The sequence below is a fragment of the Nycticebus coucang genome, chromosome 21, assembly GCF_027406575.1.
Source record: "Nycticebus coucang isolate mNycCou1 chromosome 21, mNycCou1.pri, whole genome shotgun sequence".
Classification (NCBI taxonomy): Eukaryota; Metazoa; Chordata; class Mammalia; order Primates; family Lorisidae; genus Nycticebus; species Nycticebus coucang.
In genome coordinates this window covers 65,702,136-65,724,706 of record NC_069800.1, presented here as the reverse complement: position 1 = coordinate 65,724,706, position 22,571 = coordinate 65,702,136, and the positions used below count along the sequence as shown (strand labels likewise).

Genomic DNA, 22,571 nt, shown 5'->3' with positions numbered 1-22,571 from the left:
GGGCACAGACCATGGTGTGTTCAGACATCTGCCTGCCCGCAGCCCTGTACGTCACGGCACTGCTTCTCACAGAGGTCCCTCCCTGAGGTCACGGTCCCCACAGAAAGAAAATGTCCATCAGAGCAGAGAGTAGGCAGCCCCTCCCTGGCAGTCTTCCCCTTGTGGCCACTGGCCCTTGCTCTTGGTGGCTGCATCTGGCCCAAAGGACCCAGCAGGGGTAGGAGCCGCTGGACTGAGTCAGGGCTCTGCCTCCAATGAGGACACCTCAGAGACAGGCTGGGGTTGGGACCAGCCCCAGTGGACGGGCTTGCAAATATGAATCCCAGTGACAGGTGCCCATGCCCCCCAGCCAGGTGTGCTGGACGCCGCCCACAGAGCCCGTGTCTCCCATCCCGGGGTGCTGGACGCTGCCCATGGAGCCGCCCGCTGTGTGTGCTTGTTCCATGCACAGGCCTCGCTGTGGGAGCCGCTGGCCACTCTGAGAATTGGCGTCACTCCAGTCCCCCCTTCACTGAGGAAGCAGAATCAGGTTCTAACAAGGGGGCAGGCAGGCTCGTTTTGGAAACGCTCTCCCCTTCTAAGTTTCTCCCATTCTTCACAAAGCAGATTTTCTGCTGCCTCCCAGGACACATTTGGAAATCGTAGCTACAGGGGGTCTTAGTGTCTTTCCAAAACTGGGCAGGGAAGCAAGTGGCACTTCACCAGAGGGGCTGCCCCACTGCCCACTGCACAGGCCACCTCAGGCACCCTGGTCACTCCTGCCCTGGCTGTGCCCCCTCCCCCAAGGTGTCTGTGAGGTTGTCCTCCCACCACTGTGTGGCCAGGCTGGAGGATGAGAGATGGGCACAGGCTGGCAGTGCAGGGTGGATCTCACTGGGAGGGGAGGGCCAACCCCAGGGAGCTGTCACATAATTGGAGTGTGACGTCTTTCCATAATCTTTATTTCTTCAGTTACATGGAAGCTGCCCTGGGTGCTGGGCTCAGAATACATTGAGAAACACAGGGACACGTGTGTACATGAGGGCAGTGCACACGCATGTAGGCCTGGATGCACACGCACACGTGTGTACCACACATGCATGCATGGACATCTGTGTGTACACGCGTGTATGTGAGTGAGTGTGTACATGTGTGCACACGTGTGTGTTGTGTGTGCAGCTGGCTGCCACTAGAGGGCAGGCCGGTCTTGGAGTTGGGAGGCCGGGCAGGTCCCTGTGGGCCCAGCAGGCAGGAGGCTCATTCAGTGGGGAGGACGAAGGGAGGCAAGGATGCAGGGCCCAGAGGGGTCAAGGGCATTTCTGGAGGCAGGCAGGCTCCCGACCTTGTCACTGCCGCACTGCCCCTTCCAGATGGCAGTCAGGGCCAAAGGACGGGCAGGACCCAAGCGTATGCCCACGGGGCGGCCCCCAGGTGACCCTGCAGACATGCCTGGTCTGTGTTTGCTGGGCTGGGCCAGGCTGTGGGTTTTGATGTGTTTTCTAAAAAGGCTTATTTGGGACTTCATTTCTTTGCCTAAAGCCCACTTGGTCCTTCACTCCAGGAGGGCCAGGGAGTGCCCAGGTGCCAGCAGGGTGGGTCTGTTTCTGGGGTGTCCTGGGTCTCTGGTGCCCTGACAGACCATGTGGCTGTGTGTGCATGTGCAGCCTCTGACTGGCCCTTGGGAGTCCAGGTGTGGTGCCTCCCTACTTTGCAGGTGGTCAGTCTGAGTCCTAAAAGGTGGAGGACAGCCCAAGGTCAGAGCTGGTATGTGCAACAACTCCTGGGCCCCCTGGGCTCAACTCTGGGTCGGCATCCCCCTCCGTAGGTTGAATTCTGCAGCCTCCACTCCATTTTAACCCTCCACGGAGTGGCTGGGTGGGCGGTGGGCAGCAGCAGTGTTGTATGTGTGGGGCAGCTCCGCTGGACACCATGGATGTCCTGAGCAGGGCCCCAGTCGGCCAGCTGGAACCCTCCTGCTCCCTCTGGGGGCACAGGGCAGATGCCCCTGGCGCTGGCCACACCTTCAGCAGTGGAGCCAATGAACTCTTTAAAAAGTGATTTTTGGCCACCTCCATGTTCAGGAGGAGGGAGATGCCACGGGGGCTGCCCCTGGGGTTTCTCATCTCCTGCAGCTCAGCACATCCGTGTGCAGAACATCCATCCGTCCCACAGTCGGCACATGCCTGGGAAGGCTGTCGGCATCCCTAGCAGGCTGTGTCCATTACACCCGCCTGAATGCTCAGTGAGAAGGTGCCCAGGTCGGTAGCTCACCCTTAGAGGTGATCTGACCAGGGGCCCATCTCACAAGTTAGGCTGCATGCCTCCCTGTCCACCCAGGCTTGCACTGAGCAGGGCCAGTGTGGGGTCAGTGCCTCTGCCCTGCACTCTTGCACCCCCACCTCTCTGTCTCTGCCTCTCACTTTCTCTGCTGGGCACTGAGGGAAGGTGAGCAGCCCAAAGTGGCTGCGGACAGCTGGGAAGAGCGGAGGGAGTGGGTGAGGCCTCCCCAGGCCCCTCCCAGGCCCACCCCTGGGGTGATACCACAGACTCTTCCCTCTCCAGGGGCCGTGCCACGGCTACCCAGGCACATCTCACACCTGAGCAGTGAGGCTGCTCTCTGTGGTGGGTGTCCTGGGCACTGCAGGAAGGTGGAGGGCAGGGAGGGGATCCAGGAAGAGGGGACAGGAGTGACTTGGCTCTTACTCTGGTGGGGCAGGAAACTGCAGGAGGGTTGGAGTCCCTAGCGCTCAGGCTGGTGTCTGAGCAGGGAGGCAGGGCAGGGGTGAGGGCAGTGAGGGCAGGAGTGGAGGCCGGAGGCCAGTGGGGCGGTGTCATCACAGTCTGAGCAGCTTCAGCCGTGTGGGGGGTCAGGGGGAGGCATCACCGAGGGCAGGATGGTGCACCTGCAGTGTAGGAGTGGTGTGTGTGTGGGGGGAGTCTGGGCAGCCCGGGAGTTCAGACAGCATGGGGAGCCAGGACACGTGGACGTGGTTATGATCACGCAGCCGCTAGGACAGAGCCTGGGGCAGAGGAGCCAGGACACGTGGATGTGGTTATGATCACGCAGCCGCTAGGTGCTAGAGGGGCTGCCACACCTTTGACAGGAAAGTGCTTCTGTCCAAGAGGAAGCATATGCACCCCCTGGGGACAGGACAGGAGTGGGACAGGAGGATTGTTGGGTTCTTCTTGTGTTTGTGTTTTCTATTATAAATGTGTCATTTTCGCGGTATAAAAAACATGCAGAAGGCTAATTCCAGCTTGGGGGGGCATAGCAAGGCATGGCTGTGATGACGTGGGCTCATGTGGCTGGAAACGTGGCTCTCCAGATCCCCACAGAGGGGCCCTTGTAGGAGTGGGCGGCTTCCGGGGTGGCTGGAGGCCGCCACGCATCCTACACCTTTGAGGTGTCACGTGGGCCTGTGCACAGAGCAGGGCTGGAGCCCCAGATGGGAGCCCCTTGTCGGGGGTGGGAGGGGAACCAATGAGACATCCAGGGTAAAAACCCAACCTGAGGTGTCAGGGCAAATCAGCCTCAATTGCTCAAAAGTTTTCCTCTGGGACCAGAGTCTCATTTGGTGTTTTCAACCCAGGGTCTCATGAAAATGATTCAAAACTCACCAGAGAGAAATGCCCAGCTGTGCCTCCACCCTCTGACGCAGAGGCCATCCCCACAAGGCCTACGGGACCTGTTTCCTGGGGTAGGGGTTTCAGAACACCCCCACGACACTTTCAGAACATTGCAAAGCTCTCCTAAGGCAAAGGGCAGATAACCAGTCTTGTCTCCAAAGAGCGTTTTCTGCCTGAACTTAAATACTGTAGATATATCACTTACAGTCGGTGACGGAGACGAGGATATTCAGCCGCAGGGTCACTCCGGAACACCTTCCAGCTGGTGACGAAGCAGGGTGGAGACCTTCCTCACGTGTTAGTTTTGCTTTCCTCCAAATCGCTCAGACCCTGAGAGAGGTAACCCAGCCCACCTTGTTTGGGAAGAGCTTTCAAGTGGAAGGTGACCAGGAGATTGTCAACTTTCCAATAGCGAAATCATCTTCATCAAGGAGCGTGGCCGGGGACGAGGTGGGCTCGTGCTAATTACGCGACACAAATCAGAACAGAGCAGGCGCAGGCAGCACTGGCACCTTCAGAACAGAGTGGAGCAGCACACCCGGCTTATTATTAGGCCATAAATATTCTAATTAGCAAAGAGCGCAGGATGACCAGCTCTGGGGGAGGAGCACTCGAGGAGCACTCGAGGAGGTGCACGAGAGACTCTTGAGCAGCGCGTGTCTTACTGAAGCCTCTCCTGACATTTTAATCATGTAGAAATGCTCGATTTACATAGCTCTGCCTAATTAGACATGGTGGCAATTATGTTTGTGTATTTTCCCCTCCTAAAGATGACTTTCTCTGTCAGATGGGAAGCTGCTGTTGAGAGAAAATATGGCATTCCCCCCAAAGACAGCTTGTTGCACAAGGGCAGGGGGAGAAATCATTTTATTAATAAAATGGAAAAAAGAAAAAAAAAAAGCAGCTGCCAGTGTACAGACGTGTCCTTTTCAAATCTGGGCACGCAGGTTTCCAGCCAGAGTGTGACCACTTGGCCGAGGAAGAAGGGCTCCAATCCACAACCTGTTCTTACAGGCTGGAGCCCAATCTGGCTTCTGAGGGGCAGCGACTCAGGCCGGTGAAGGTCATTGGTCCCCGGCTGGGGTGGGGCACTGGCCGGTCACTTGGCATCACCCCTATTGGTTCACCGGTGCCTGAAAGTGGAGGCCCAGGGCTCTGACCTTCAACCATATCGTTCCGCTGTTTGCCACTGACTATCCCAAGCCAGGTGTCCGTGGCAGACCACACTTCTGCTCCAAAAGTGGTAACTATAAGCCATGATTCTCATCTTCCCTGAGAGCCCAGGGAGGGAAGAGCCGGCGGTACAAAACATAAGCCCGGGCTGGCTCCAGTGCTCCTGTGGCAGCGGGAGCTCTCCCCAGCAACCCCACGACTTCTAACCAGAGGCAGAGACAAAGTGTGGGCGGCAGCACAGGAGAGAGGGTCTGGGCAGGAGGGGAGAGGGAGAGGGGAGCAGAGGAGTCTTTATAATGTCTGTCAACCACACCTCTAATGGTTTTGCTTGACTAATTGTATTTTAAAAATTTAGAGGCTATGGTGTCTTTTGCGTGTGGATATAATGTGTAATGTGGGTAATGCTGTCTGGATGGGCAGGCTTTTATCCCTCCCTCCCCTTGGTGCCCAATGTCCATTGCTGCCCTCCACGATCATGTGTGCCCCTCGCTGAGCCCCCACTAATTAGTGAGAACATGTGGTGTTTGTTGTTCCCCTCCTGAGATACTCCACTTAGGATAATGGCCTCCAGGTCCACCCAAGTTGCTGCAAAAAACATCATCCTATTCCTTTCCACAGCTGAGTAGTGCTCCATGGAGGGGTGTGTGCGCGTGGGTGAGACACCCCACAACTTTCTTTATCCACTCGTCAGTTGATGGGCACGTGGCTGATTCCACATCCTTGTCACTGAATTGTGCTGAGACACACACTTGGGCGCAGGTGTGTCCTCATACAATGACTTCTCCTTTGGGGAGACCCCGCAGTGGGAAGGCCAGGTGGAACGGTAGGTCTGTGAGGAATCGCCATAGTGATTGCACTAATTCACATTCCCACCCCTGGTGTGTGGGAACGTTCCCTTCTCACTACAGCCTTGCCAACTTCTACTGTTTTTTGATTTTTTAATGGCAATGATGACAGGGGTAGAATGGTGTCTCATTGTGGTTTAGTTTTTATTTTCTTGACAATTAGGGATGGTATTGTTTTCATATGTTTGTAAGCCATTTGTTCATCTTCTTTTGAGAAGAGTCTGTTTGTATCTTTTACCCACTTCTTGATGGGGTTATTTTTGCTTTTTCCTGATTTGTTTTTTGTAGACCTTGGTTGGATGTATAGTCGGTGAGTATGTTCTCCCATTCTGCAGGCTGTTTACTCTGTTGATTATTTCCTTTGTGGGGCAGAGACTTTTTAGTTTAATTAAGTCCCATTTATTTATTTTTGTTGTTGCTGTATTTGCTTTTTCAGTCTTAGTCACAAATTCTTTGCCTAGACTGATGTCCAGAAGAATTTTCCCTGCATTTTCTTTAACAGTTTTTATGGTTTCATGCTTTGCATTTAAGTCTTTATCCATCTTCAATTCATCTTTGTATGTGGCAGGAGAGAGAGGCCCAGCTTCACTCTCCTGCGTGGGGCTGTCCAGTGCTCCTGGATGATTTGATGATTAGGACTTCACTCTCCTGCGTGGGGCAGTCCAGTGCTCCTGGATGATTTGATGATTAAGACTTCACTCTCCTGCGTGGGGCAGTCCAGTGCTCCTGGATGATTTGATGATTAGGACTTCACTCTCCTGCGTGGGGCAGTCCAGTGCTCCTGGATGATTTGATGATTAGGACTTCACTCTCCTGCGTGGGGCTGTCCAATCCTCCTGGATGATTTGATGATTAGGACTTCACTCTCCTGTGTGGGGCTGTCCAGTGCTCCCACACCATTTGATGATTCGGGCTTTCTCTCCCCAGCATATGTTGTTGTCTTCTTTGTCAAAATCTCTTGGTGGCAGCTATCTGGCTTTATTTGTGGGTCTCTATTCTGTTCCATCAGCCTGTGTCTAACACTATACCAGTACCATGGTGCTTTGGTTACTATAGTGCTACAGGATAATCTAAAGTCAGGTCATGTGATGCCTCTGGATTTGTTCTTTTTACTTAGGATTTCTTTGGCTATTCTCGGTCATTTTTGGTTTCATATGAAATTTAGGTTCATTTTTTCCAGATTCATGAGAAACAATGTTAGAATTTTGATGGGAATTGAATTGCATTGACTCTGTAAATCAGTTGGGCAGTATGGACTTCACAACAACATCAATTCTTCCAAACCATGAGCTTTTAAATAAGCATTTTTGTTTGGAACGTTTTGCAGGTGCTCTAGTAGCCAGGCCAGCCTCCCTAGGGCCTGGTCAGTGGGGGCAGGTCTCTAGGTGGCCAGGGCTGTGGGTCTCACTTGGCCGAGCTGCAGGGGCAGTGGAGAGCCAAGCCTCGGGCATCAGGTTTGGTCCTTGTCACGAGCCCTGACCTTCCTGTGGGGACACCTGCCCTGGGAAGGTCAAGGGCACCCTGCCTGTGGGGTGCCCAGGCCAGCGAGATAGACCTGAGGACTCTGTGGTCTCCTGGTCCCTTAGCACCTGCCACTCAGAGCCTGCAACCCCTGCTGACTGCTTCGGGGCCTTTCAGTATTTTTAGCTGTGGAGATTCCACAGATTTTGTCTATATGTACTTTTTGGCAGATACTCTTTCCTAAAACTAAACTAAAAACACTCAGCCCTCCCAGCCACCTGTCCCATCCTCAGCTGCACGGACACAGCAGGAGCAGTGCCCCGGGGCAAGAGGGCAGCAGGGTGAACAAAGACCTGGGGCTGTGCCCCACTCACCCATGACCTTGGGGAACTTCTCCCTGTGTGGACTCAGCAAAATGGAGAGGCTGCTGCAAGGTGGCTGTGAGCACCATGAATGCAGGCAGAGCCTGTGTCTGAGTGGGGGCTTCCTGCCGGGTGACACGTGCTACCCGAGGGAAGGGGTCCAGCACCCCAAACTCCCCCTGACAGCTGGCATCTCCCAGCACCCACTTCCCCACCCCTTGTAGCACCCCTAACTAAAGGTTAGGCGGGTGTGTCCTGCCCACGTGTCAGGGAAGGGACGGTTGCCGCCAAAGGCAGGAAGCAATGAGGTCCTCAGAGAGCTGTGGCGTCACCTGCTGTGTGGCCCTCAGCTCTCATGTGCCGCCCTGGGCATCACCCCATTATTTTTATATCTTAGACATTTCCAAGAAAACCACTATGCCCATCCCAGGGACAGGGGTGGGTGGGGTTTCTCCAGGTTACAAGCTGGCAGTGATTGATTTGGAAGGCAGAGATGGCGGCCACACTGTGGGGCAAGCCCTGGTTTTCAGGGCCGAAGTGCAGCCTTGAGACGTCTGGGGCCCACAGCTCCAAACTCGGGAAGGGAAAGCCTGCCACCCCAGCTAGGCTCACCCTGAAAAGCTCCAGTGCACTGCAGGGCCCCCAGGAGATCCAGAGATCAGGGCCATGGCGCCTTCTGAGTGCTGACAGAGACAGAGCCTGATGTTAGGGAGTGGCCACCGTGGGCCCGGCTTACAGGTATCCAGTGAGCAGCCCTGCTTGCTCTGATCTTGGCAGGGTGGCTGCATGGGTCCTGTGAGCCACCAGCTTTAGTGGGAGATGACGTCTGGGATGAGCCCGGCTGCTGTGGTCACAGGGCAAACAGCAAGGCCTGGAGGAGGAGCAGGCAGGCGACGCTTTGCCCTGGACACAGGGGCTGTCAGCCAGGAGCCCGTGACGATCTCCAGGTCCTCTTGGGGGGTGCCCAGATGGGGACACATGGCCAAATGCCCAGGGATACCCCTGCACTGGGCAGAGTGTGCTTGGTCTTAGAGTGGATGCTGGAGATGATGTCCGGGGCTCCTTAGCAGGCCTGGGGTGGGGGTGTCACAGAACCCTGAGCTCTTCTGTCATCCCTGGATTTGTGAAGTACAGCTTCTGTGGCACCCACACCATCACGGAGGTGTGCAGTGGTGTAGACGGAGGGTCCACCGCTGAGTCACCATGCTTAGAGGCGGAGGCTTCCAGGCAGGTGTGTGTTGAGGTCCTGAGAGGGGATGTCAGACCACCCTGGACCTGCTGTGTGGGGCCCTGAGAACCAGCAGGCCATCCCTGGTCTTCTGAGTGCCCCTACCCTGCTGCTCACACTTGCAGGGCTGTTCTGTAAGCCTTTCATGGTGCCTGGCCAGGGATCTCCTGACGCAGCTGGGAGTTAACATTGGGAATCTGCTGTGTAGAGTCCTCTCTGCAGCTGCTCAGGGACCAACCACGGGTGGCTCTGGTCCTGCACTTCCCACTGCCCCGGGATTCTCCAGCCCTGAGTGTCCCACCATCAGCCTTACCTCCCGGTCCAGGCCGGCCGCCACCGTCACGATGTCTCCTGTCTCGCTGTTGATGGTAAACATGTTCTGGGACGGGCTCTGGGGTGTCTGGGTCACGATGCGGTACCGAACCATCCCATTGGCTGTGGTGCTGTCGTCAGCATCATTGGCGGTGACTGTCATCACGTAGGTGCCTAGAACAGGGAAAGCAGCTCAGATGGAAACTTCTGGACACACAGGCAGGCATTGCCCATCAGCACACACCGTTCTCTCTGGGACAGAGGGGGCTGTAGTGCCCTTCCCACCATTGGAGGTGGCATCACAAAGCCCAGCTGCCCCTCCCGTGTGGGCAAAGGGTGTCTTTTAGAGCTCCTGATGCCACCCACTCTGACCTCTCCTTTTTCAGTTGTTGGAATGACCAAGGCTTGGAGGAGGAAGACCGTCTTTGAGGATCCTGGGCACAGGGCCGCACAGCAGGCCTTTCAGCGCCACATCTGGGCCCACAGCCCCAGTGGGCAGGTTCCAGGGGCTTGACTGAGTGCAAGGAGCCCAGCCTAGAGGGGCTTCAGGGGAGGGTCTGAGGCATGGCACGGGGAAAAAGGGCCTAGGATGGGGTTGTGCATACAGAAGGTGTGTAATAAATGCTTGCGGAAGAACAGTGGGGAACAAACTCAGAAGGGACCCCTTAGTGGGGAGGGCTGGCCACACAAGGATGTGGAGTCATAAGTGGTATATTTGGGGGTGATTGTGGGTGTGTACCCAGCCACATTTCAGAGCTCAGGGTGGACCAGAGGCGTTGGATGAGCTGCCCACACTGTCCCCCAGCTCTGTGCCTGGGCTTAGCCATTCGCACACTGGCACACTGCCCACCTCCTGAGAAGGGCACTTGGTGTGCCTTTCACTTCCTCCGTCCCACCTTAGGGAGGGAGGGACTGGGTCAGCACATCCCTCACCCTGGCCACAGTGAACAGTTCAGTGATGGGTACCGTACCCCATTAGAGCAGGAGATGAAGGAGAGGTGTCTGCTGGGGCTGCTGGGAACCTCTGCATGCTGTCCTTTCCACTGGACGTGGCTGGGTCCATGTGGACGTCAGGAGCTATGGTCACTTTGTGGCCAGGAGGAAGGAGGCTTTGGAGGAAGCGAAGCTGAGAGAAGCTCTCATGACAACCTCTTACTAGGCAGTATCTGGATCAAGCCATGTCTGAAGCTGTTACTTATGAATTTTTTATATGCTTGAGCCAATACATTTCTCTCTTGCTTATACCATTTTCATTTGGGGTTTTTGACACGTGCAACCCAGAGTTCTGACTGGCACGAGCTCCCAGACTGTTCCTACCACTGGAGTCCTGGGCATGGGGGCCCTTGTCCCAATCTGCGTGTCCTTAGCTCATGTCCTGTCCCAGGGGTGGGTCCCCGTGGTGCAGGGCTGTGTTGTCATTCTCAGCTGGGCCCTTTCTGGGGGCTGCTGGCTGGTGCTGAGGTTGGAGTGGGCTCGGGCTTCAGATGTGTCTCAAGGGGCTGCCTGGCCGAGGATTGGCCCTGCTGGGATCCAGGTTGATCTATGGGCAAGGGGCTTTCTTTATTCACCAAATACTTACTGACCACCCACTGTGTGCCAGCACTGGGCCTGCTCCTGACTGCGCCCTGTCTCCTATCCGGAGCTTCCAGGGCCGGGCTCTGTCCACTCCCTCTGGTGTCCTGCTGGGCACAGCACATGTTTGTGCCTAGAGCCCCAGAACCCTGGAAGCACGAGTGCCCCAAGGCCATGCAGTCATCACTCACAGCAGCACTGGCCTGGCCTGGGGTGGGGTGGCCCAGGGCAGGCAGCCTCCTCAGGCACAGGGCTCCTTGCCTGGGTGACAGGTCCCTGTTCTTTTGGGGCCCCAGGGAGCCTTGACATTGCTTGTCCCTGTGTGCAGGAGGTGAGGGACCCCCGCTAACCCAGCCCCGGGATCTTGCATGATCTGTTCTATGTCTGGAACATTCTTCCCTTTTCCTCACCTGGCTGACTCCTACTCAGCCCCAGTGCTGCTCCCCAGATCCCTGGGCTGGGTCACGGGGCCTTGCTCGCCCCCTCTGCCCTCACCACTTGCACTCAAGCAGGTGCATTTCTCTTCTGTGAGATTACACACCCAGGGACAGGGATGGGCCTGTGCTGACCCTTCCTGTACCTGGGACTTGTGTGTGCACTCTGCCAACAGGGGGTCTGTAAAGGGTCTGAGGCTCCTTCTCATTTCCAGGACTCCAGAGCACAGCCCTGGCCCCCTCTCTCTCCCTCCAAGGTCCTGCAGAGAAGACCCTCCACGACCTGGGCAGGAAGCAGGTGGCCCCTGGGTGTGTCTCACTGGGAGTTTCTTCTGTTTTCAGCATCTGCCGAATAAAGAATTCTCAAACAGATGTATCTTATGAAAACAGAAAGGAAACCCAGCCCAGGGGATAGGTGGGGACCTGTGCAAAGGGTATAGGCTCTACCCTCTCGACTCCAGAGAGGAATGTGCCAAGATTAGACCGTTCACGCTCTGAAGTAGACAAGCCACTGCCAGGACAGAGGCTGGACACCGTGAGGGGAGCAAGGGACACCAGGGCTGGTCCCCAGAGTCAGAGGTGACATTGCCAGGCGCCACTGTTCACTCTACAAATGCACGCTCCAAAATCCTGGCCACTGTTCACTCTACAAATGCACACTCCAAAATCAAGTACACACGAAGTTTGCCCTCGTAAAGTGCTCAGTTCAGTGGTTTACGGTTTATTTACAAGGTTGTACGACTCTCACCAGAACCTAATTCCAGAACATTTCATCATTCTCAAAAGAAACCTGTCTCCTAGTAGCCCTGTCCCTTCCCCTCCCACAGCCCCTGGCAGCCACAGACCTGCCTCCTGTCCTGTGGATTGGCCTGGTCTGGACGCTTCATATAAATGGAATCCTGCCAAGTGCCCTTTTGTGTCTGATACTTTCACTCCTCTTTACAGATGGGTCACGTCCCACTGTGCAGGGACACTCATTCCGCAGTTACTGGCTGACCCTTGTCATGAACCAGATGTCTTGCTTTGTGCTAAGACACGGTCATGAGGACATGTAGACAGATGCGGCCCCTGTCCCTGTGTGCTAGTGAGGGGCAACAAGACACTCATGGACACGCAGAGTGGCTGAGAAGGGTGCTGCAGAAGCAGAAAAGGCCTCCTGAGAGAGGAAGGGAGTGGGTGGGAAGAGGAGGAGGAGGGCTGGGGTGGAGGCGCAGAGGCCCCGGTGTAGGGAAGGGCTCTCAAGTCTGGGCTGCAGAGGGAGCAGGCAGGGCATGGGGTGGAGACTGGCAGGGTCCTTCTGTGTGCTCTGGTCTTCCTTCCAAGGTCACAGGAAAGCCAGAATTGTATTTTCATCCCGGGAGTGACACGATCAAGTTTACATCTTCAAGACACGCATAGAAAACGGACCAGAGCCAGTCAGGCGTATTGGGAGCTGAGGTGTGTGTAGTACCAAGGCTCTTTCATTTATTGGGCTTTGTAGGAAATTGGTTGTAATCAGACCAAGAAGCTGACACAACCAGGGATCGTCCACTGAGACATTTGTTCACTCACTGAACACATCTCTATTAAGTGTCTTCTAGGGAAAAATCAAGAACTTGTGTTTTTTAAAGGCCCCAATAAAAAACATTTCCAAATAGACCTTACTTCATGAAATTGATATATTCCCAAAGAGTTGTGTGTAAACCCAATTTTAATGAATTTAATTATCAACAGAATTTCCCTGAGGTACTGGGTATTTAAAAGAAATCCAGAAAGTTATGTCTTTAGCAAATGGTGGACTTTGTCATTTTAAACTAATTTTTCTCCCAAGGATAACCAGAAAATCTGGACAAAATATAAACTAGAAACATCTGTGTAAATGCACCAGAGACTTTCCAAGTAACAAGAATTTGTGGGACTGGTAGGAAAGGAGAGCCCAATATCTGAGGCCGTCTTTTCTCTAAGGCAGTTGCTGATTCCAGAACTGCCTGTGGTCAGGCTGCAGAGCCATGCAGAGCCTTCAACAGACTCATGGGAGTGGGAATAGAGAGCACAGCATAGGGTCTGCCAAAGAAGAGGTGCCCCAGTAAGCCCTGTAGTCTTTGGGCTAAACCTCGGAGTGCAGTGCTTTGGAGTGGAGGGTGATCTGGAAAGAAATAGTCCTACCAGCAGCACAGGTGTCATTAAGGTAACGTAGGTAAAGACGATATGAGACTGAGTGTCCCCTGCCAGGTGCAAAAACAAATCCTCCATGGAGACAGGTGATGTCACACACAGCCTCAAATTATTCATACGATTTTTCATACACGATGTATGGAATTTAATTAAGCACAAAAGAAGACGAAATCTGTCAGAAACACAACAGACACCAAACAGACCCAAAAGAGATTCAGCTAATGGCGTAATCAGATACAGATTTAAAAAACAAAACCATCTTAGTTTAATATGTTCAGGGAATGAAAAGATTAAGATAGAGAATTTTGCCAGAGAACTAGAAATATTTTAAAAGGTAAAATGGGAAAAAATTTCAATTATTTGAAAAATAATTGAAATTATTGATAAGAATGTAAATGAGTTTAATGGTAAATACAGCTAAAGAGAGAATTAATGAATTGGAAGATGTATTAAAAGAAAATACCCACACCAGAGCAATATAGAATAGTGCATAAAAAAATGAGATTTGATAGGCCCATCATATGTATAACTGGAGTCCCAAAGGGCCAAAATGAAAAGGCAGAAGCAATATTTGAAAAAATAATGACTGAAAAATTTCCAAACCCAATAAAAGTTAATAAACCACTGACTAAAGAAGCACTATAAACCCTATGAAGGGTTAGTCAAAGAAAAGCATGGCCAGTCACATCATAGTCATACTGTTAAAAGCCAATGCCAAATATATATATATATATATATATAATTTTTTTTTTTTTTGAAAAAGAAGAGTTTTATTTAAGCTTTTGTGTTTTTTTATTTTTTTATTTTTTATTGTTGGGGATTTATTGAGGGTACAATAAACCAGATTATATTGATTGCATTTGTTAGGCAAAGTCCCTCTTGCAATCGCATCTTGCCCTTAAAAGGTGCGGCACACACCAAGGCCCCAGCCCCCTCCCTCCTTCCCTCTCTCTGCTCTTTCCTTCTCCACCCTCCCTCATTCTTTCAAAAATACATATTTTTAAACAACTGATGACTTAAAAAAAGGGCACAGAGCTTTTAACATAGCAATAAGATTTAAAACTGACTTCTCAATAGAAATAATGGAACCTGGAGAAAATGGAATAAAAAGAAATAATGAACATCCTGAAATTCTCTATTCAGTGAAAAAAAAACTTTTCTAGAATAAAAGTGAAAGGACACATTTAGGCAAAACAGAAAATTTATCACCTGGAGACCCACCCTAAATAAAATACTGGGGATATTTTTTAGGCAGAAGGAAAATGATCCTTGAGGTCAGCTCAGAAAGGCAGCAAGGTACAAAGGTATACACAGTTCCTATAAATATACCCACGTAATGTGTATATAAAGGATAAATACACTGGTGCGTCTATAGATGTGAAAGATCAAAAACAAAAATAATTTTGCCTTGTGGGATTTTAACGCTGCTTACTGGAACAAGCAGGTAAACACTTGTAGAATTTCATTTGTGAGGGGACACTGTGCCTGACTCAGGCTGTGTGGTGTTACTGGGCTTCACAAAGCAGGGTCCCTGAGCAGGCTGAGCCCGCACCCGGATACCAGGCATTGTTGGAACCGCCGTCTCTACAGAAGCCCAGAGCTGGGAAAGTCAGCAGGCTTGGTGAGGACAGAACTTGGCTCGTTCTGGTCCAGAAGCCCAAGGGAGAAGCCTCTCAGCTCCCCAGACCTTCCCTGCTCTGCTTTGCCATGGCCCCTTGTGCTTGTCTGTGGAACATGTGAGGACCACGCACCATGGGCTGGGAGAGAGCAGCAGGGAGGGGACGTGGGGAGGAAGAGAAACAAGTGATGAATCATGGGGCGCGTTTGTCATACTTGCTCAAACACAGGACCAGCTGGGTTCTAGGCTCTTCCAACTGACCAGACCCACTGGCTTATCCCCCCTCCCCACCGCACTGCCAGCCCCCCATCACCCTGCAGGCCATCACATGTCAGAGCCACCCTACGTGGAGGAGCTGGCGTAGTGGGGTGGTGGAGTGAGGGTTTGTGCCCTGAACTCCTGGCCCCACCAGCCAGGGAGGTGGAGGGAAGGTGCGTTACCCCAGGGCTCTGGGACCCCCCACCCGCTCTGACGCAGAGACCCCCTGTGCTCCCTCGGGCCTGCCCTGCATGGTGGGGCACCACATCGGCAGAGCAGCACCACCACCTCCACATGGAGGGCCTGCTCCCCACCTAGGGAAACACGCAGGTCCCCATGTGGCAGTCATGTGGCACTAGTCCAGAGCACTCAGCAAAGCTGTCACCAAGCAGACTAGGCAGGTAATGGGGTAACTGCGACCCAGAAGGGCCGGGCACGTCTCCAGGTGACTCGGCACCTTCTTGCCCTGTAACAGCAGCTCAGACCCGCCCTGACTGCCTCAGCACTGGCTGCCCTGTGGTGGCTTCTGGATAACTGTGGCTCTGAACTCCCTCCCCTCCCAGTGGGAAACGGACTTGGTCACATAGCAGGGGCTGCAGGACAGTGACAGCCGGTGATGACAGTGCTGCACCTGCGGGATTTGTATCTTTGTGAACAAAGTGTAAACACTTTGCATTATGCACTAGGGAGAGGTTTGCAGCAACAGTACAGGGTGGGCCAATGCAGATTTTCTGGTAAGAAGCTCCTGCAGAAGAAATTCCGGTGCCATTGGGCCAAGTGCCCTGTGGGTGACCTCTGATAAACCTGTCCAGCTCGCCTAGTTCCCTGTAAGCGACCTCTGATAAACTTGTCTAGCTTGCCACACTGGGCTTGTTGGAGCCATTCTCTGGTCTCTCAGCTCTTTCTCAGTTTGGGGAGGCGGTTTTTCTATATTTCCTGGGGTCTCCCCCACCCGTGGGGCTCAGGTAACTCTACTACATCACATCAGCTCCTTGCTATTCAGGACGGAATGAGGCTGGCGCTGCCCGCTGACCTGTCCTTGAGGACTCCTGAGCTCTCCAAGGCCCTGCATGGCATCCTCCTCCAGGCAGTCCCTCTGGTGGGGACCTGCTGCTATGGGGTTTCTCATGCTATGGATGAGGGCAAAGCCCCCTCGAAGCCGCCTTGGGACCCCGGGGAAAGTGGGCCAGACCTGGAGGCTCAGTGTCCTGAGGGGAAGGTGGGATGTGTAGAAGAGGAAGTCAGAGGCCAGGCCGGGGCATGTGGGGGCTCTTCCTGTAGCTGCTTCCTCCTTTAACAGGTGGGGAAGGTGAGGCCCCCAGAGGAGGAGTGAGCTTACTGTCAGGCTGGACCCCCCACAGCTCCACAGTCCCTGGTGCAGGCTGGGGGTCTCTGGCGTCCTTGGCTTGTGGCCCATCATGCCAGCCTCTGCCACCACCACGCTGTGGCCTCTCCCTGGCGACTGTGTATTTTCCTCTCCTCATAAGGAGGGCAGTCACCAGACTTAGAGCCTACTGCTCTCATCCCAACTACACACATCTTCAAAGACCTTGCTTTTTTTTTTTTTTTTTTATTAGAGACAGTCTTACTTTATCACCCTTTATCACCATAGAGTACGGTGGTGTCACACAGCTCACAACAACCTCCAACTCCTGGACTTAGGCGATTCTCTTGCCTCAGCCTCCCGAGTAGCTGGGACTATAGGCCCCTGCCACAATGCCTGACTATTTTTTGTTTTGCAGTTTGGCCGGGGCTGGGTTCAAACCTGCCACCCTTGGTATATGGGGCCAGCACCCTACCCACTGAGCCACAGGCACCGCCCACAAAGACCTTGCTTTTAAATCCAGCCACATTCTGAGGTTTCAGGTGCACATGAATGTGAGGGAGCACCGTTCCGCCTGTGACAGTGATTGAGCTGCGGCAGTTTAAATGCACAGCACCCAGCGAGCCAGCTGCCCACAGAGCCAGGCCTCCTTCCAGCCACACAAGCCATCCAGGTCTCACGGCCCTGGGGACTCAGAGCCACGGGGGGCCAGAGCTCGGGCAGGCAGCCTCAGGCCCAGGCCCGCTGCCCAGCCTCTGGGCAGTGTCTCCTTCCTGTTCCCTCCTTCCTCCTTCTGGAAACCAGTAGGTCTCTTGGAGGAGTCAGGAGCCGTCCAGCATGGCTAGGATTCTGTGGATGGTCCATTTGCCGTGAGGCCGAGGTGGCCAGGCTTGCTTCTTGTGTTGTGGGCAGGGTGGGTGTCTCGTTGGCCCCAATGTCCCCACTGACCCTTGCACATCTGCAGTGAGGCTGGATCCGAGACCAGATACCTGCAGGTGCCTGTCCCCAGTGGGAAGATATGGCAGACCGTCTCGCTGTGCCTTCTGCTGAGGGACGCTCACGTCAATGGCATCTGTTGTAACCTGGGTACAAGATCGAGTCCCCCAACCTGTAGGCTTTCAGAACAGAAAGAAACTGTCCTTCCAACACTTTCTCTGGAGGCCTCCGCAGGCTCGTTCTCTCTGGTAGAAAGACCTGGATCCTTCCTAACAGAGGAGGTGGCAATTTGGGACCACGTTTTGCCCGGATCTCCACTGAGGTGCCACCTTCCTTCATCTAAGAGACGCCTGGCACCTCTCCAGGAATTGTGCTGACAGGTAAAGATGCCAAAGCGGACACTCCCAGGCTCGGCTCTTCTCTGGAATCCGCGTACAAACGCTGCCGTGCGCCTTAAAGGATTAATTTCACAAGCCTTAAATTGCAGTTTAATTTGAAAACTAATTCAGCCCCATAATTGGCTTTCTGCTCAAATCACTGAGGCTAAAGATTTAAATTCTTAATATTCAGATGACTTTCAAGTATCTGGTGCCATCTGTACATTAATCTCAAGGGGGCTTCCACCAGCACAGAAATAAAATAAATAAATAAACGGGGCCCTCTAATAGAATAATCTATTTAAGCAAAAACTCTGCCTTGCATAGAGGAAGGTTTCTTTGACTCCTTCTGCAGCATGTCGATCTCTCTGCTTTTTAATATTTCAAAATTGCATTAATTTCAAAATTTATAATATAAGCCCCTTCCTCTCCCAATTACAAGGGGTTAAGGGAGAGTAGTGAATTCCAATTAGAGTCTTTCTTAGTTAAAAAACCATCAGTACAAAGGTGTCTTTTTTTGGGCAGTTGGAGAAATGTTGGGAGACTGGCCTGGACTGCCTGTGGCCAGGGGGCCAATCAGCAACTCCAGCCTCCAGCGGACAGTGTTATGGAAGGGGGTGGGCTGTAGGTTGGCGCTGCCCTGGGGTCTGAGTTTGTGTCTGAGGCTCTCACTGACAGTAACAGGAGGCAGTTGCCATGCAGTGACAGGCAGTGAGAGGTTCAGGGGGCTCAGCAGGACGAATGCATGGTGGACTGATCACTGCCGTGCTGCCCTGATTGACCACTGGCCTCCCTCTGCACCTGTGTGCACCACACTTGTTTGTCAAAGACCCAAAGTCCTCATGGACTCCTGTCTACCTCACAGAACTAACCCCAGAACATACTTGCAGCACCAGGAGCCAGCACTGGACATGCCTGCTATCCTCGACTCTCCCAGGCTGCTCTCTGGCCAGCCTGAGGCTGGGCCTTCATTGAAGCCCACTCTTGCCTAGATGCACAGAGGTGCTAGGAGCAGACGAGGGGCGGGGGGAGGGGAGCGTGTCTCTGCCTCTGGAGCCCAGAAGCAGACTGACTTATGCGTCACCAAGTGTCAAGGGGCAGCTCCCAGGATACAGAGGCACCTGCTTGGGAAACAAAGAGGGAGGAGAATGAGCCAGTCTCCTAGGAGACAGGGAGGGGGACCATTTCAGGCTGGAGCATAGCACGTGCAAAGGCCCTAAGGCAGGAAAGCCTCTTCCCATGCCCACTGGCCTGGGACATATGCTCCCCCCACCCCATGGTGTGCACCATTTGTTAGCATGTATAGAACATAAGAACAGGGTGTCCCTAAAGTTTGTGTGCAATTTACAATGTAAAACTATTTACATTGTATTTCTCAGTTCCTCAACTGGACATGGGCTCTTTGAGGGTGGGGCTCATGTTTTTATACCCAGCTCAGATGCCCACCTTATATACAGTGGCCACATCCACACAGAACTTCTCCTGGAGAAATGAACAGGGTACACACTGCCTGTCTCCCCCTGCCTTCTTCTGGCCTGATGGTGATGTGAAGCTTGGGGTTGCTGCAGCCACTTTGTGACCATGTGGTGAGAGATGGGAGAGAGAAGCGGACTCGATGGCCTTGAGCTCTCTCCAGCTATAACCAGCCTCTGCTGGTTCAAACTGCTATGGTTGGGAGGCTGTGGCTTTTGGCCAAATGCATTAAAGATGTACAGACTGGGGAGCATAGACAGTTTTGTCGTGATTGGAAGCTGAGCTCACCAGCCTGACCACCTGGGTGTAAATCTTGCCCTTGCCTGCAGGCAGCTGCTTGTCCTTCTGCACCTGTTCTGTGCCTTTGTTTGTTCACATCTAAGGTGAGGAATGAAAGCAACTGCTTTACAGGCCACTGTGGCAGTCGTAGTGAGTGGACCCCCGTGGAGAGCTCAGGACCCTTCTGGCACATGGTAGCAGCTACGAGCCCTGGAGAGTGCACCTCTGTTAGACCTGCACCACTACGTCCATTGCAGGTGGAGCCTGCGGTGCCCCATGGCTGGGCCTGCCCCGTGGCTGGGCCTGCCCAGGGCAGAGGAGCAGGGGATGTCTGTGGGGGCCAGTTGAGCAGACGCCCGACCCCTGTGCTGGGCCCAGCCAAGCAGGCTGCTGAGGCCGGGCAGGTGCATGGCTTCACGTCAGGGGCACAGCAGCAGCTATTGTTAACCTGTCCCTTGCTCTTCCCAGAGGCTTAGTTCAAAAGAGCCTTTGCAGAGCCGCTGGTACACTCCAGGGCCGTGGGCTGAGCTGGGGCCGATAAGCCCCAAGGGCACCCTGGCACTTGTTCAGGGTTAACCCTCTCCTTCCGGGGCAGGGTATCTGATTCTCAGTGGGTTTCTGAGGGGCTCATGAGCCTCCTGGAGAAAGAAGTTCCAAGGTCCTGCAGGAGGAGCCTGCTAGGGCTCACTACTCAGGGAGGGGATAGGGCAGCCTGAGAGAGGAGCCGCCTTGACTAGAGGTCAACGGTGTGGGGCCTGGCTGTTCCTCCTCTGCTATAACTATCTTTCTGTCTGTGACTGCTGTGTCCAAGACCACCTCCTTCTCCAAGGAAAGGGCCCAGCAGAGCTGCAGGTGGGCGAGCCAGGAAGGCTGACTTTTGCATCCAAGACAGAGGACAGCTGGTGTTTAAACTAATCTTATATTTATTAAGAGGTTCAATCTGATAAAATTAAGTCGGGGAGTTGGGAAGATGAACTAATATTCTGAGTAAGAATTTATTACAGATAAGTTAATACTTATTGGTAACAGAACCATTGCCAATGGTCAGTGCTCAGGTTTTCCCTCAACAGCCTGCTGAGTCCCCACTCAGAGACAGCGGGAGGTGGCTTCTCCAACACCACACCGCAAGCACTGAACCCAAGTGGTGGAGACCTGGGTACAGAGGCCGAGCCCCCGGGTAATGGGGAGGCCCTGGGCGCAGGCGCGATCCTGTTGTGCCCTGCCCCTGGGGGGAGGAAGTGGATAGGGAAAGCTGGCAGGTTGAACCTGAATGGGGAAGTCCTATCTGGAAGCCCAAATTATGAGTCAGAACAGTGCAGCGAGGCTTGGGTGGGTGTTGAGAGGGTGCAGGGCCAGGCTCCTGCTTCCTGTCCACCCAGGGCCCTGAGACACCCACGGACTTCAGACCCTGCTGAACACACAGCAAAGACCCTCCTGGGCCTCTCCTGCTGTTCAGTTGGGCCATTTCTGGGGGAGGAGGAACTAATTTTAGTTCTACTTTCTGGTGAACTTGAAATCAGCACAACTTCATCACTTCACGGAAAATGTCTGCAGCGTACAGTTCTGCAGGGATTCCTCAGGGCCCTTCCCCATTAACCTCAACCCAGGAGGCTCAGGGTCACTTTAAGGCCAGGGAAAGAGGCCCTGGTGGAAGTGACCACTTGATGAAGACAGTAACCACACATTAATTGCCAGAGGGTTCAGGCAGCTGGGAGCTCACAAAGACCATGTCCCCTTCCTGTGTGCTAAACTGCTGCTACCCCATTGCCCTGGGGCATGTGTCGGAGTTGGGGACTGACCAGCAGGAAGCTACAGTGGGAGTTTTGTGAGGGATCTTGGGAAGGGCGTGCTCCCTTCCCCAGGGGATTCTAGAAATCACCGTCTCAGCCACAGCACTGCCATTCCCCTTTCCAGGCAGCACCTGTGGCAGGTTCCTGCAGCTGCTCACCCAGAGGTCTGGCAGCACTGGCAGGAGTGGACGCATGCTTGACCCTAGACCACAGGGGGCTGGCCACCACCGCCAGCTACAGTGTCCCAGCCCAGCAGTGCCAGTGATTGGCGGAGGCCAAAGACAATTCCACACAATTGAGGGGAGACAGGCTGGGGGAGGATGTGGGGTGCTGTAGGAACCTCGTAGGATCCTCGGCCCCAGCTCTGCTTGCACTTGTCCCCACGAATCTCCAAACTATCAAAGGTTCCTCTCCGCTGAGTCAACATTTAATTTTCTCATTTGTTTTCCATCAGAATACACTTCCAACCCTTTGTCAGCCTTTCCTTCTGAATAACGGCTAATTCCCGGCGGTGGTTTCTCCTTACCCAACAAAGGCACGGTGTAAAACCCATCTGTTATCGTAGCTGACTGATGGGAGGGTAGGACCTGGAGGAATGATTTCCAAGTCCTGGGAGTTTGCTGCTGAGAGCGGCGAGCACTGCCCTGGCCCTGGGCTGTCCTGCTGGGGGCCAGGTGGCCTTTAACCCAGCGCGATTCTTGGAAAACTCGGGAGAGATGGGGAGGACCCACTGGGGAGCAAAGGAGTGGCGTGGGGGCTCTGGGCTTACAGGCCTGCTGAGCCTGCTGGGATTTCTGAGGCAGGGAGAACAAGCAGAGCCCGTTGCTCATGTGGGAAGACTTTCACTACTGATTTTTTAAAAAATAAGACATGAAAGCTTTGATTTATGATAGAAAGGAAAGTCCCAGTGCCTTTAAATAGCATCCTGGGTCTCAGAGAGAGAGGCCACACTTTGGTGCCCACTGCCCACCCCACACCCAGACCCATCAGCTTTGGCCACCCTCTTTCCTCGCTGCTGTCTGCTTATGTTAATTTGTCCACCCACTGTCTGCCCCTCAAGGAACCGCAGGGTAGTGGCCCAAGGTTCTCACAGAAATAATGTCACATCTATCCTCTTTAGTGACTGCGACTCGCCCCTGCCGCACCTCTTGATGCTGAAAGACGATTCATCAACAACAGTTCACCCTGCTGAAACAGCAGCCCCTGGAGATGGACTGTGACAGCCACCTCTGGCAGCTTTGGGGAAGTGATGACAGATGTTTGCCATGCCATCCCATCCCAGAGCCAGGCTCCCGCTGAGCCTCCCTGCAGCCCCACTGGGCACGCACCACTCCCAGAGCTCTGCATGTCAGGGTAGAGACTGTCTCGG

General features: G+C 53.7%; 1 protein-coding gene across 1 annotated transcript in view; it reads right to left on the bottom strand.

The window, feature by feature from the left end:
* Positions 1-22,571, bottom strand: part of CDH4 (cadherin 4) — a 469,303-nt gene that overhangs the window by 38,595 nt on the left and 408,137 nt on the right. The window contains exon 7 of the mRNA XM_053574371.1: positions 8,989-9,161. Within this exon, the coding sequence (XP_053430346.1) occupies positions 8,989-9,161 (173 nt within the window). The remainder of the gene's footprint in view (positions 1-8,988; positions 9,162-22,571) is intronic.